The sequence below is a fragment of the Urocitellus parryii genome, chromosome 5 (assembly GCF_045843805.1).
Source record: "Urocitellus parryii isolate mUroPar1 chromosome 5, mUroPar1.hap1, whole genome shotgun sequence".
Classification (NCBI taxonomy): domain Eukaryota; kingdom Metazoa; phylum Chordata; class Mammalia; order Rodentia; family Sciuridae; genus Urocitellus; species Urocitellus parryii.
In genome coordinates this window covers 62,098,182-62,113,606 of record NC_135535.1, presented here as the reverse complement: position 1 = coordinate 62,113,606, position 15,425 = coordinate 62,098,182, and the positions used below count along the sequence as shown (strand labels likewise).

General features: G+C 39.0%; 1 protein-coding gene and 1 non-coding gene across 2 annotated transcripts; both read right to left on the bottom strand.

Moving 5' to 3' along the window:
- Window positions 1-457: 457 nt before the first annotated feature.
- Window positions 458-13,856, bottom strand: LOC113189719 (gametocyte-specific factor 1-like). The gene is made up of 7 exons (XM_077799060.1): window positions 13,764-13,856; window positions 13,237-13,357; window positions 12,987-13,088; window positions 11,161-11,227; window positions 10,108-10,178; window positions 599-678; window positions 458-478 (listed from the first exon to the last, which is right to left on the bottom strand). The coding sequence occupies exons 1-7, from the start codon at window positions 13,854-13,856 to the stop codon at window positions 458-460; spliced, it is 555 nt and encodes a 184-aa protein (XP_077655186.1).
- LOC113189837 (U6 spliceosomal RNA) lies at window positions 9,697-9,799 on the bottom strand. Its single transcript, XR_003301701.1, has one exon. It is a non-coding gene; the product is annotated as a U6 spliceosomal RNA (small nuclear RNA).
- Window positions 13,857-15,425: the final 1,569 nt, after the last annotated feature.

Below are 15,425 nucleotides of genomic sequence, written 5' to 3'. Positions count from 1 at the left end.
AAAGGAGGGATGAATGTCAGATTCAGTGACTTGTGGAAAGCCAATCTATTCCTTCCAGGAGAAAAGACTAAGGGCAATGAAATTCACAGCATCACCACTCAGCTGTGTTCCTTTAAGTATCTTCCACATCCAATTGTTGACAGGTGACTCTTTCCCTTCTCCTTAGCACTAGACCTGCGGTGGATTAGACACTATGTGAAGCAGTTAAGTCTGGGAACTGGATCTACAGGGAAGCGACTCTTCAAATTTCTAATACAGAGGCCTTAGTAAAATAATTTTTCCTCCTTCAAACAATCACCACCACCACAAAACCAAACGCTGAGCAGGGTTAAGCCGTGGGACTAAATACAAGAAGGCGGGGAAGATGATTAACCTAAAAGAAGGGAGGAAAAGGTGGTAGGGAGGCCCTCGAGTGGACGATGGAGCGGACCCAGCAGAAAATCCAACAGAGCTGCGTTCAGAGTCCCAGGGCTGAAAGCTACTAGCGGAAAAAGGGAAAGAGAAGGTGTTAGAAAGTGTTAGAAGGGGGGAGCTATCCCAGTACTTTAAAGGTAGAGCGTTTGAAGGAGCCAAACCAGCGCGGGAATATCCTTCCTACCTCAATCGAGAGGCGCTCTCCCCACCGCCGCCTTCGTCCTTTAGCCACGCCCCGGCAACGCCCACTTCCGGTCCCTGACGCTAGGGGGTGGGGCCCCCACTTCCTGTTACAGGCGTTCTTGGCGTGTTGGGGCCAATGGGGTCTCCTACCCTTGCCCCTTCTCCGCCAGGGCCCAGCTGCTACTCTTTCCGACCCTCAGCACCTTCTTAGGCCCATCCTCCGCTGGCCTTGGGTCGATAGTGGTTCTGCGTGGGTGGAGCTCCACCTTCCTTGTCTAGTCTTTGTGGCGGCCATCTTGGGCCTTTGAGGGAATGGGACTGGGTAGATGTGGGGAGCTGTTTGGAAGGAAACCTTGTTTGTGGAAATTGTTTAGATATATGATTAATGTTTTGAGGGGAAGGAAGAGCAATTATATAGGGCATAGGCAGAGCAGGCAATTACCAAGGGCAGGAATTTTTTTGTCTGTTTAGCGCGTGATGTAGAATTTCAAAATTCAAAGGGCAACAATATCAGAGAATGGTAGGTAGGTAATGGATGTGTTTGGAGGGCTAACGGGATTTTTAGGTTGCTGAGGACAAGTGGGTCAGAAAGTTAAAACCTGATGAAAAACCAAATATATTGTGAGCCTTTGTTCTGCAGTTTTAAAAATTTTCTTTCCTTTTTCTCTTTCTTTCCTCCCCCATACAGAGAATTGAACCTAGCATCTTGCACATACATGTTAGGCAAGTGCTAGTAATATATTTTTTAAAAACCAAGTTGTAAAAAATGTTTTTGTACTGTCCAAAATGTAAGATGCAGTGTGGGTGCTAAACTATTGGAATTTCTGAAACATTTCAGTGCGTTTGATTCTAAATATGAGTTGAGAGGACCTATTCTGACAGTAAAAACTATAGCTTTAATGAAAAGGATCTTGGAGTGAAACATATTATTTTTACATGAATAATTTGTAAACATAAATTATCAGGTCCCTCCCCACTCCAATTAGCAGTCCTTAGGTTGATGAGCATGTGCTTTTCATAGTCTTCAATTCAGATTAAACTCTTAAAAGATATAGGTGTTGATGGAAGACTGGGTTAAGCCATTCTTGTTGTGGGCTGGTGATTCTAAATCATGTCTGCACATTAGAATCATCTGGGGAACTCTTAAAACATACCATGCCAAGTTCCATTCTCATTCCCTACCAAGTAATCAGAACGAGCCAGCCATAGTTATTTTTAAAAACCTACCCTGATGATTCTAATGTGCTGCCAGGACTGAGAACCACTGACCTAGGCACTGTTTTGAATTTATAAAAGCTCTTCTTTCACCTGGGTGGCCTGTATGATTCATAGGAAGGAGGAACAAGCTGTTAAAGTGCTTTTTCAAAGATAATTGCTAAGAATGAAAGCTTCATTGCAAGCTTAGCACAAAGCATTTTATAAAAGCTGCTGTTTTGGCAAGTCAGTTTCAGACTGTTAGGAAATAGTTTAAAAATATATACATATTTTTATTTTGTGGTACTGGGGATTGAACCCAGGGCTATGCCACCTCAGCCCTTTTTATTTTTATTTTTTTATTTTGAGACAGGGTCTTGCTGAGTTGCCTAGGCCACCCTCCAAAATGCAATCCTCCTGCCTGAGCTTTCTGAGTGGCTGGGATTATAGTCAAGCACAACTGCACTTGGATGGTTTAAAATAATTTTAATGGAACACCAGACCTCTGAATTTATCATGATGTCTTTGAACCATAATTAGCAGGCCAGAGTGATTTGAACCAAAATATGATTTTCCAGGCTTTAAATTGCAGTAATTTGGTGCAGTTGTTGCCATCGTTACTACAATCCATAAATTCTTTTCATTCAGTTACCTGCAGATTGAAATTTCTGAGGCAGAAAGAGCTAAGGGCATGAGAGGATAGATCCTGAACCTGAATCCAAAATCAGGCTTCACTGTGTTCAGTAATGTCTTGTCAGGGTGACAACTGATAAAGATGTCCCATTTAGCACCAGTGAACAAGCTTAAGAATTTATAAACAAGAGCCAAACTGTCTTTTGGTGGTGATTCTGATATAAAAAATGCACCACACATTTATTCTTTCTACTTTTAAATGCTTTGTACATTCCTACATTCCTAGAAACATTCTACTTTATCTGAGTTCCCTGCTGAGCTTTCTTTCATACTGGTCTTCAGTCAGGTTGATCATACTTGGAAAGGAAAAAAAAACAATGAGACCAAGAAACTTATACAAGCTTCATTTTAGGAGCTAGTAAGACTTAATACCCCCAAAATAGAATCTAACTCTTGTTGGTTCTACCTGTGTGTATCTCTAAATAATATATTTTTAAAATTAATAATTATAACTTAAAAATAAAGTCTATGGGCTAATAAGTGAGAAGATCTGTATTTTGGTCATTGGATGCCTTTGTGAGAAGAGTTTTTCCAGTTCTTAACACTGAAGGAATTCCAATAGTCTTTGAGAGTCTACAGAAGTTTTCACTATTTCAGAAACCTAATAAAACTTAAAACACTTGGAACATTATGGCAGTTCCTCAAAAAATTGAAAAGAGAATTACCACATGATCCAGCAATACCACTTCTGGATATATATCTTAAGGAAATGATATCAGGGCTGGAGATGTGGCTCAAGCGGTAGCGCGCTCGCCTGGCATGCGTGCGGCCCGGGTTCGATCCTCAGCACCACATACCAACAAAGATGTTGTGTCCGCCGAGAACTAAAAAATAAATATTAAAAAAAATGATATCAGCGTACAAAAGAGATATTTGCATACTTGTTTTTGTTGTGACACTATTCACAATAGCCAAGATATGTAATCAACATAGGTATCCATCAACCGATGAATGACTAAAGAAAAATGTGCAGTGGAGAATTATGATTCAACTATAAAGAAGAGTGAAATCCTGCCATTTGCAGGAAAATGGATGAAACTGGAAGATATCATGTTAAGCACAATAAACCAGATATAGAAAGACAAATATTGTATGTTGTCTCTCGTATGTGTAAACTAAACGACAACAACAAACTGTAAAAGATGACATGAAAGTGGAAGAGGGACTATTATGGTCTAGAAAGGGAGTGAGGGGAAAAGATAGGGAACATGATCAAAGCTTGATATATGCATGCATGGAAATATATACAGTGAAACCCATTAGTTTGTACAATTAATATGAGTTAATAATCATAAAAATTAGCTTTTCCAGAAGCCAGAGGAGGCTGAGACAGGAAGATTGTGAGTTCGAAGCCAGCCTCAGTGAGGCACTAAGCAACTCAGTGAGACCCTGTCTCTAAATAAAATACAAAAAAGGGCTGGGGATTTGGCTCAGTGATTAAGCGCCTTGAGTTCAATCCCAGGTACCACCCCCCCCCCAAAAAAAAAGAAATCAACTTTTGCTCATTAGAAAACTGAAATATTATCCAGGTGTGGTGGCATATACCTGTAATCCCAGCTACCTGGGAGACTGAAGCAGGAGGATTATACATTTTGAGGTCAACCTTAGCAACGTAGCAAGACCCTAATTCAAAATAAAACTTAAAAAAGGGATGGGGTTTTAGGTCAGTGGTAGAGTACCTCCCTAGCATGTGTGAGGCCTTGGGTTCAATCCTCAGTATAACTGCCCCCTCAAGACTAAATTATTCTATTTCTTTGTTTCTGGCTTGAATTTTATCAACTAAGTCTTGATTTTCTCATCTAATTATGATTTCTGATTGGTAGTTAAGTGTATAATTCCAAGTAGACATTTGTAAAATCTTTGAAAACAAGGGATTATGGGGGGATGTAATAGGTGTTATTGGGGAGGATAGATTGGGAAATATTGCTTTAGAGGAAAATAAAAAGTTTGGATTGGTTATAACTGTTCAGGCAAAGTAGCAGGAAAGGTAGTGGAAGCCGATGAAAATTATAGTTCTAAAATTCCAATACTGCTCTTTGTCAGATCTGTTATTTTAAGGAACGTCAAATGTTTAAACACAGGTTCATTTTCTCTATGAACCTATCTTCTAAACTCTACTTGGGAGTCCTTACATTGTTTTTTTTTTTTTTTTTTTGGTAACATCTTTCTACCCTCCTCCCTCCCCTTGCCTTGTGCTGGTGGTTCTCAAAGTATGGTTCACAGTCCAGCAATATCAGCATCACTTGGGGACTTGAGGGAATGAAAATTCTTGCATATTATGGCAGATCTACTGAATCAGAAACTGGGGAACAAGATGCCCTTCAATCTGGGTTTGGATATCCAGTAGAGTTTGAGAACAATTGCCTTATACTGTAGTTGTTGACGTTGTTCCCTCATAGTAGACCTTGTTCCCTCATAGTAGTTTTTTTTTTTTTTAATTGAGGTGCGATGACAAATAAATTCTCTATATTTAAGTGTACAACATGGTGTTTTGATATAAAAACACCTTATTTGGCCGGTGGACCAATGGTACAGAATAGAGGACACAGAAACCAATCCACAAAATTACAACTATCTTATATTTGATAAAGGGGCTAAAAGCATGCAATGGAGGAAGGATAGCATCTTCAACAAATGGTGCTGGGAAAACTGGAAATCCATATGCAACAAAATGAAATTGAATCCCTTTCTCTCACCATGCACAAAAGTTAACTCAAAATGGATCAAGGAGCTTGATATTAAATCAGAGACGCGGCATCTGATAGAAGAAAAAGTTGGCTATGAGCTACATACTGTGGGGTCGGGCTCCAAATTCCTCAATAGGACACAAATAGCGCAAGAGTTAACAAATGGGACTTACTCAAACTAAAAAGTTTTTTCTCAGCAAAAGAAACAATAAGAGAGGTAAACAGGGAGCCTACATCCTGGGAACAAATCTTTACTCCTCACACTTCAGATAGAGCCCTAATATCCAGGGTATACAAAGAACTCAAAAAATTAGACAATAAGATAACAAATAATCCAATCAACAAATGGGCCAAGGACCTGAACAGACACTTCTCAGAGGAGGACATACAATCAATCAATAAGTACATGAAAAAATGCTCACCATCGCTAGCAGTCAGAGAAATGCAAATCAAAACCACCCTAAGATACCATCTCACTCCAGTAAGATTGGCAGCCATTAGGAAGTCCAACAACAACAAGTGCTGGAGAGGATGTGGGGAAAAGGGTACACTTGTTCATTGTTGGTGGGACTGCAAATTGGTGCAGCCAATTTGGAAAGCAGTATGGAGATTTCTTGGAAAGTTGGGAATGGAACCACCATTTGACCCAGCTATTCCCCTTCTTGGTCTATTCCCTAAAGACCTAATAAGAGCATGTTACAGGGACACTGCTACATCGATGTTCATAGCAGCACAATTCACGATAGCAAGATTGTGGAACCAGCCTAGATGCCCTTCAATAGATGAATGGATAAAAAAAATGTGGCATTTATACATAATGGAGTATTACTCTGCATTAAGAAGTGACAAAATCATAGAATTTGGAGGGAAATGGATGGCATTGGAGCAGATTATGCTAAGTGAAGCTAGCCAATCCTTAAAAAACAAATGCCAAATGACTTCATTGATATAAGGGGAATAACTAAGGACAGGGTAGGGACGAAGAGCTAGAGAAGAAGATTAACATTAAACAGGGATGAGAGGTGGGAGGGAATGGGAGAGAGAAGGGAAATTGCATGAAAATGGAAGTTGATCCTCAGGGTTATACAAAATTACATATAAGAGGAAAGGAGGGGTAAGAGAAGAATAATACAAGTGGAAGAAATGATTTACAGTAGAGGGGGTAGAGAGAGAAGAGGGGAGGGGAGGGGAGGGGAGGGGGGATAGTAGAGGATAGGAAAGGCAGCAGAATACAACAGACACTAGTATGGCAATATGTAAATCAATGGATGTGTAACCCATGTGATTCTGCAATCTGTATACGGGGTAAAAATGGGAGTTCATAACCCACTTGAATCAAAGTGTGAAATATGATATATCAAGAACTATGTAATGTTTTGAACAACCAACAATAAAAATTAAAAAAATAGTTGTTAAATACCAAAATATAATTAAAAAATTGAAAATGTGTAAGGCATTATTTAAGAAATGAGGACAAACTGGGTGTGGTGGTTTGAGCCTGTAGTTCCAAGTACTCAGGAGGCCGAGATGGGAGGATAACTTGAACTCACATGAGTTCCAACCTGGGTAACATTGTGAGACCCTTCATGGAAAAAAAGTGTTTATATTGTGTAAATTTAAGGGAGAAAGTCAGTAGCTCTCCTTTGTACACACCATACTAAGATGTACTAGAGCAGATTATGCTAAGTGAAGCTAGTCAATCTTTAAAAAACAAATACCAAATGACTCCTTTGATATAAGGGGTGTAAACAAGGACAGGGTAGGGACGAAGAGCTTGAGAAGAATATTTACAGTAAACAGGGATGAGAGGTGGGAGGGAAAGGGAGTGAGAAGGGAAATTGCATGGAAATGGAAGGCGATCCTCAGGGTTATACAAAATGTCATATAAGAGGTAAGGAGGGGTAAGTCAAGAGAATACAAATGGAAGACATGATTTACAGTAGAAGGGGTAGAGAGAGAAAAGGGGAGGGGAGGGGAGGGGAGGGGAGGGGGGATAGTAGACAATAGGACAGACAGCAGAATACATCAGACACTAGAAAGGCAATATGTCAATCAATGGAAGGGTAACTGATGTGATACAGCAATTTGTATACGGGGTAAAAGCGGGAGTTCATAATCCACTTGAATCAAACCGTGTAATATGATGTATTAAGAACTATGTAATGTTATGAACGACCAATAAAAAAAAAAAAAAAAAAGAAAAATGTTTAGATAATACAGTAAAAAAAAAAAAAAAAAAAAGATGTACTAGATATTAAAAATGCCTATTTTTTTTCCTTTCCATTTTCTGCTTTAAATGGAGAGAAAAAAAAGATAATTTGAAAAGGATCTAGAAAATACTTGCATAAGGAAGAGCCTCCAGGCAGAAAATATTAATTTGATTGTAATGATTTTTTATTTTTGTGGGACTGGGGATTGAACACAGGGCCTTAACTATGCTAGGTACCATTAAGTGCATTGAGTTGGGTCTTCCTAAACTGCCCAGGCTGGCCTCAGACTTGTGATCCTCCTGCCTCAGCTCCACCCTTTCACCTCTATAGTAGCTGGGATTAAAGACATGAACCACTGCAGCATAACTTAATTATAAATCTAAATATACTTCGAATAATTAGTAAACTAGAAAAAAAAGCTAGTGTTATGTTTAAAATTAGAGTTTAAGGGAAAGTGATTTCAGTCTGCCCTAACTTAGGTCTTGGCATTTGAATATCTATTAGGTATACACAGCACCAGGCTTGTTGTGTAGTAGATACAAAACACATGATTGTGACTTCCACTATGAATATTCATGGTAGGATTGAGGTTGGAGATACTTAACTGTCATGTTAGAAGTCACTAAAGACAGGGAAATTTTAAGTGAGAAATAAGACTTTTTAAAAAAGCTAGAACAGGGATTTAAATAGTTGAAGAGGAATGGGCAATATTTAAAAATGAACAGAGTGACAAAGAATAAGGCATATTAAGCCTGTAATCCTAGAGACTCAGCAGACTGAGGCAGGAGGATTGCGGGTAAATTTGAGATCAGCCTGAGCAAATTAGCAAGGCCCTGTTCTCAAAATGAAAAGGGTTGGGGGCTAGGGATATAGATCAGTTGGCAGAGTGCTTGCTTTGCATGCACAAGGCCCTGGGTTCAATTCGCGCGCGCGCGCGCGCACACACACACACACACACACACACACAAGTGGGCTGGAGTTGGAAATGTAGCAAATGTAGCTCAGAGGTAGGACACTCTGGGTTCCATTCTTTGAGTAAATTGACTTTAGGGAGATTGGAACATGGCTCCAAATCTATCTTCCTAACTACAATTGTTATAAAAACTATTCTTTAAGGAGCACAGAAGATTTGTATAGAGAGTCGATTAAAGAAAGTTGGTCTACAGGGCATATAGTAAGTGACTTGGAGAAAAAAAATTGGAGGATGAAGAACCTATATATGGAACAGCTTTTTAAACCCACAGGCTAACTGTATTTCCCTGCTAAGAAAGGAAATGGGGAAATGAGCTCTGTAGCTGTTTGGTTGACAAATGAATGTGAAAACAAGGAAGAATAAGAAACCAAATGAAACTTGTCATTGGAAAAATATTCTTTATTTAAATAAATAAACATGTTAAGATGCCAATGACAACAGTTGTTTCCTAAAATTTGACAGTTAAGATTTCCCTAAAGTTAAAAAAAAAACAACTTAAAATTAAATCTTCTGTCTGCTGGCTCTTCAAGTTCTCCATCAGTTTTTCTGACCTGTAAGGAGAAAGATTGAAGTAGTGTCATTTTGATAATGCTTTTATGGAGGATGTAAGCTTGAGGTATGTTAGTAGCATTTCAAATATATATATTTAGACAGTATATCCCCCCCCAAAAAAAAATTGAGGTCAGCCTGAGCAATTTAGCAAGGCCAAAATCTCATGTGAAGCCATCAGGACTTTCCCTGTATTCTATTGTGGGTAGAGGAAGGACTTATATAATATGATTTGTTTAAAAAATTTTTTTTCTTTTGGTTTGAATCCAGGGGCACTTAACCACTGAACCACATCCCAAGTCTTTTTTATTTTTTAAATATTTATTTATTTATGCATTTTTTTTTTTTAGTTTTAGGTGGACACATTATTTTGTTTTTATGCTGTGATGAGGATTGAACCCACTACCTCTTGCATGCTTGGTGAGCTCTCTACCACTGAGCCACAACCCCAGCCCCTCTTTTTAATTTTTTGTTTTGAGACAGGGTCATGTTAAGTTGTTTAGGGCCTCACTAAGTTGCTGAGGCTAGCTTTGAACTTGTAGTGTTCCTGCCTCAGCCTCCAGAGCTGCTGGGATTACAGGTGTGTGCCACCATGCCCAATTTGTTTAATTTTTTTTTTAAAAGAAAGTTTGCTTAGAAATCTTTTTTTTTCATATTTATTTTTTAGCTGTAGTTGGACACAATACATTTATTTTATTTATTTATATGTGGTGCTGTGGATCAAACCCAAGTCCTTGCACATGCTAGGCAAATGCTCTACCACTGAGCCAGAACCCCAGCCTAGTAATCTCTTTTAAATACAGAATACTTCACAATTTGTGTTGTCTTCCTTGCACAGGGGCCATGCTAATTTCCTCCATACCATTCCAATTTTAGTATGTGCTGCCCAAGCCAGAACATGTCTAAGAATCTTTGAAGGTTTAGACTACAACATTAATGATTAGTGAAAACTCAGATATTAGGCTGGGCATTGTGGTACATGCCTGTAATCCCAGAGACTTAGCCAGGTGAGGCAGGAGAATCGGAAGTTTAAAGTCAGCCTCAGCAATTTAGTGAGGACCTGAGTGACTTGGCAAAACCCTGTCTCAAAACAAAAGGGGCTGGAGATGTGGTTGGGTGGTTAAGAGTCCTTGAGTTCAATCCCCACTACAAAACAAAAAAAACAAAAAACCCTTCTGATATTAGTCTAAAAAAGTTATTTTACCTTTTCTCCAGGATTTATAATTGTTGGGATCATTATTATCTGTAACTTCTTTTTTCAGGTCTCTTGGGTCACTGCAGGAAAAGACCATAAGTTATTTGGAAACCAGACTTAGTCTAGATAAAGTAATTTAGCCACCTAGAATTGGTTATCAAAGATAATTTTTATTAAGTCACAGAAATGATTGTTTGATTTTTTTGCTAACTTATGCTTTATATAGTTTCTTTTTTTTAAGAATTTTTTTTTTTAATATTTATGTTTTAGTTTTCGGCGGACACAACATCTTTGTTTGTATGTGGTGCTGAGGATCGAACCCGGGCTGCACGCATGCCAGGCGAGCGCGCTACCGCTTGAGCCACATCCCCAGCCCTATATGGTTGGTCATTGGAAAAATATTCTTTATTTAAATAAATAAACAAGTTAAGATGCCAATGACAATAGTTGTTTCCTAAAATTTGACAGTTAAGATTTCCCTAAAGTTAAAAAAAAACAACAAAATTAAATCTTCTGTCTCCTTCCCTTCTCCCTGTGCATGTGGTGGTAGCTCCACTAATGGCTCTTATTTTTTTTTCCTACTAGGAATTGGACCCAGGGGTGCTTTACCATTGTGTTACCTCCCCAGCCCTTTGTTATTTTAAGACAAGGTTTCGCTAAATTGCTGATGATGGCTTTGAACTTGTGATCTTTCTGCCTTCAGCCTCTTGAGTAGTTGGGATTACAGGCGTGTGCCACGGCATCTGGCTCCTTTAACTCTTGTTTGTGTTCTTCAAGTTAGTTTGGCTGGGGATTCTGACCTGGTTCATGTAGTGTATGTTTATTCTTTCCCACAGTTTAAGGAATTTTTTTTTTCATCTTTGAATATATTACAGATTCCAGAATGTTGTATATGCAAGTCCATCATGTAACATAGTCCTAAGTGGTGCCATTGAGAAGGAATGGCAAGTACTCAGCCCACCAGATCCTTTAAGTTCACGAGTAGTCCACACTTAAGCATCTGCCACCTAAAGGCCTCCCACTTCAGCTCTCTAATAAGATACTGAAAATATAGTTTCTTACCTTTCACAAACCAGCATTTTTGGAGTAAAAGTCTGAAGAACGAATGAAGGAGAATGATGCATGTTATCTAGAAAGAAGGAAAGGGAGAAGAAACAACACATGTAACTAGGCATTTTTGCATTGTTTGCAGCTTCCTTCCATAGTTGTTGCTGGGAAGTCACTACTCTGCCAGGGACCACATGCCCATCTCCCTTACATTTGGGTGTGATCACATCGATAGTTTTGCCAATGGAATATGAATTAAAGGCTGAGGTGGCTAAAAGCAGTTGCACAGCAGGGCCAGGTGGCACACGCCTATGATCCCAGTGGCTCAAAAGGCTGAGGCAGGAGAATCGCAAGTTCAAAAGCCAGCCTCAGCAACTTAGCGAGACTCTGTCTCAAAATAAAAAGGCTGGGAATGTGACTCAGTGGGTAAGCACCCCTGGGTTCAATTAAAAAAAAATGCAGTTGCACTTTCTCTATGTTCCTTCTGTAGAAGATAAATGTGAAAGGTGACAGCCACAGATGAAAAGAGCCCATTGTCCTTGAATCGGTACCAAGTGAATGATTGTATTAGGATTTGCACAAGAAAACTTCTATTGTGTTAAGCCATGATATTTGCATGATTTGAAGTTTATATGTTAGAGGAGGAGCTAGAATTACACTAACATACATTTTGAATTTTTTTTTCTTGGTGGTGATACAGATTGAACCCAGGGTCTTGCACATGCCAGAAAAGCACTCTGCTCCTCAGCTACATGTCTAGCTCCTATGTGATATTAAGGTGGAGGGCTGGAGTTGTGGTTCAGTGGTAGAGCACTTGTCTAGCATGTGTGGGACACTGGGTTTGATTCTCAGCACCACATTAAAAAAAAAAGTAAACAAAATAAAGGTATTGTGTCCATCTACAACTAAAAAATAAATATTAAAAAATAAAGGTCCATCAACATCTAAAAAAAATTAAAAAATATTAAGGTTGATTGTGAGGCAGGCTTTTAAAGATAAGATGTGCTGGGAAGCAACTTCCTTTAAGGTCACAGCAGATAGCCAAATCTAGATCTAACTGAAAGCCAATGAAGTATGCATTATAATATGATGCATCTTGAGATACAAAATATCACTTGAAATAAATTTCTTTTTTTTTTAAGAGAGTGAGAGAGGGGAGAGAGAATTTTTTTTTAATATTTATTTTTTAGTTCTCGGCGGACACAACATCTTTGTTGGTATGTGGTGCTGAGGATCGAACCCGGGCTGCACGCATGCCAGGCGAGCGCGCTACCGCTTGAGCCACATCCCCGGCCCCCACTTGAAATAAATTTCAACCTTTCATATTACAAGTCTTAGTTTATACCAGTAAAGTTTTCTGTACACAGAAAAGTGACCAGATACTGCTAAAAAAAAAAAAAAAAAAAACCAAAAAACTGTTAGGAGTGAATTTAGACTGGGTGTGGTGGCTCATGCCTGTAATCCCAGCAGCTTGGGTGTCTGAGGCAGGAGGATTGCCAGTTCAAATCCAGCCTCAGCAAATTATTGAGGCCCTAACAACTTAGCAAGATCCTGTATCTAAATATAAAAAAAGGAGTTGGGGAAGTGGCTGAATAGTTACATGTCACTGGGTTCAATCCCTGGTACACGAAAAAAAAAGTGTATTTAGATTTTACTTAGACTCCTTTTTACTGAGCTGCTTCTTTGGAAACAGGTGAAATTCTTAGATTTACTAATTTGATTGTTCTACTAAAGGATTTTGTGGAAAGATAATTAAGACTCAGGGCTGTGCCTGTTAGCTATAAAGGCCTTAGGGCTCAGGCCTCCTTCATAATTATGTTCACCGTTTTACCCTTCCTCACCTTCGTTCCAGATATCAGTGTCAGGAATCTGATGGGCAGCATTAGAAGGTTTTTCATTTGGTTCCAAACTTGGAAAAGTAACCTTTGGAAGATTAAATGGCTCTGAAATAAAGTAGACCAGAAATTACAGGAGTAGAGACTCCTTTTGTTTTTTCACTCCTCTCATTTGTTTAAGGATTCCACAGCCATGGGGTATGCAAAGCAACAGAACTTGATGTCACTTCCCTATCCCCCCAAATAAAAAACTTACCGTCATCTACTGCAGTTCTTTCAGTACAGTTAGCCTCATGCTCCTTGAGCCTTTCAATTGGGACGACATGACAAGCATTATATTTGCAGTTAGCCATCTTTTTAGCTATCTTTGGATTTTTCTAGAAGGAAAAAATTCTTGTTAGGTTTTGCCTGCATTCTAATCTTTCTGGAAATGATGAAGAGTTATCATGTTCCAACATTTAGACGTGGCAGGTACCACATATGGTTGGAAGCTGTAAGTTTTTTTTTGTTTGTTTTTTGTTTTTTGTGCTGGGGATTGAACCCAGGTCTCAGAGCATGCTAGTCAAGTACTCCACCACTGAACCACGGCTCCACCCTTTAAAAATTGCTTTATTTGGACACAAGATTTCCCTAAATTGTGATCTTCATACCTCAGCCTCCCAAGTAGCTGAGGTTATTGACATGTACCACCATGCCAGGCTTTAAAAATAATTTTTAAAAACTTAATATTTTGAGCTTATTTTTTCCATCTGGGGATTTACAGTTCTTACTAGGAAAACTTACCTTTTTGCATGATGCTAGGTGGTACTGTAACCTGCTGGCTGGCATCCTGTGGTTCGGGACATAAGGACATGTTTTTAAGTCTTCTGGCTCCATGAGGCCTAAATGGCAGGAACAATGGGTTAGCAAAGACAAGACTGACATTTAAGATCAAGTAGTCTTGATATAGGCCTTTTTTTTTTTTAATTCTCAAAAGTGATATGAGAGATATTGGTCTCTCAGGATTTTTTTATTTTTTTGGAGAGAGAGAGAGAGAGAGAGAGAGAGAGAGAGAGAATTTTTAATATTTATTTTTTAGTTTTTGGCAGACACAATATCTTTGTTTGTATGTGGTGCTGAGGATCGAACCCGGGCTGCATGCACACCAGACGAGCGAGCTACCGCTTGAGCCACATCCCCAGCCCAGGTCTCTCAGGTCTTACCTATGAAAGTTTGAATTCTAAACCAATAGCCTAGCCAATTAGACAATAGGGGAAAGGTCTCCGTTTCCATGCCTTAGAAGACCAAAAATTAACATCTGTACAATAGTCTTATAGGTTGTTTTATTTATTCTGGTACTGAAGATTGAACCCAGAGGGACTTTACCACTGAGCTACATCCTCAGCCCTTTTTATTTTGAGACAGGGTCTAGCTAAGTTGCTGAGGCTGGCCTTGAACCTGCCTCCCGAGGTGCTGGGATAACAGGCATGTGCCACAACACTAGGCTTCACAGGTTATTTTAAACATAATGCTTGGCTCCCATATGAAGTATTAAATAAGGAGAAATCCTTAGAAAACTCAGACCTGGGATAAGATCTTTAACACTTTAAATGTGAGTATCAGAGAAAGCAAGGCTGGGGCAGCTGGTTCCTTTTCTGTTCATTATTGTTCCCTTCTCTTTCTTCTCCAATTTATCACAATTGAGCTCTTTGTCAGGAAAGGATGCTAATTTTCAGGTCAGCAAAGCACTTTTGGGAGAAAGAATCAGAAGAATGAATAATACTATGGTGAAGTCTAGGTTACTTTGTAATTACCTGAGAATGCCAGTCTGAAATCTCTAAAGTTTTAGATATTAACACACGAAGACTCCTAGAAGTGTACTAAAAATATACCATCTCAAATCTGCTGCATTTTGTTGCCAATAGGAGGCCAACTTTCCCCTATGGCTAGCCGTCTTTAGCTATCCTAGCAGACATTCATTTCATTTCAAGGACTTCCAAGTTTCCAGGCAACAGCTAAATCTGAGATTTCTGCAAAGCAGGGATGTATAGTTTGATAGGGGGGATAAAAGATCAAGGCAGACTGGCATAAGCACTAGGGATAGAAAAATGCCCCAGAATAGCCCATTTCAGTTCTGCTGTGCACCATGCCCAGGGCACAGATAAAGGGCACAGAGATAGACTGTTAAATGTCAGATTTTCCTGAGGGCATTTTTGTGATCAAATGCAGGGATTTAGATTCGGGTAGCTTTCAGGAACACAAGCCAGGTAGTTCTTTAAAGCTTTCACTGCATAGTAATTATTATATTAAAGCCATGAACAATCATAGTGAACTGACTTTCTAAAAAAAAAAAATCAAGGCTGTGGTATATAACCCAATATTGTATACATTTTTTGTTGTTGTTTTGTGGTGCCGGGGTTTGAACCAAGAATCATGCATCTTTATATTCTTAAAGATAAAGGAAAA

Excerpts from the sequence above, each read along its gene's own strand:
- LOC113189719 (XM_077799060.1), bottom strand. The coding sequence starts at position 13,856 with ATGGAGCCAGAAGACTTAAAAACATGTCCTTATGTCCCGAACCACAGG. Across the intron at positions 13,089-13,236 it reads AAGAACTGCAGTAGATGACG|AGCCATTTAATCTTCCAAAG; the intron begins GTAAGTTTTTTA and ends ACTTTATTTCAG. Across the intron at positions 479-598 it reads GAGAGCGCCTCTCGATTGAG|CTTTCAGCCCTGGGACTCTG; the intron begins GTAGGAAGGATA and ends TTCCGCTAGTAG.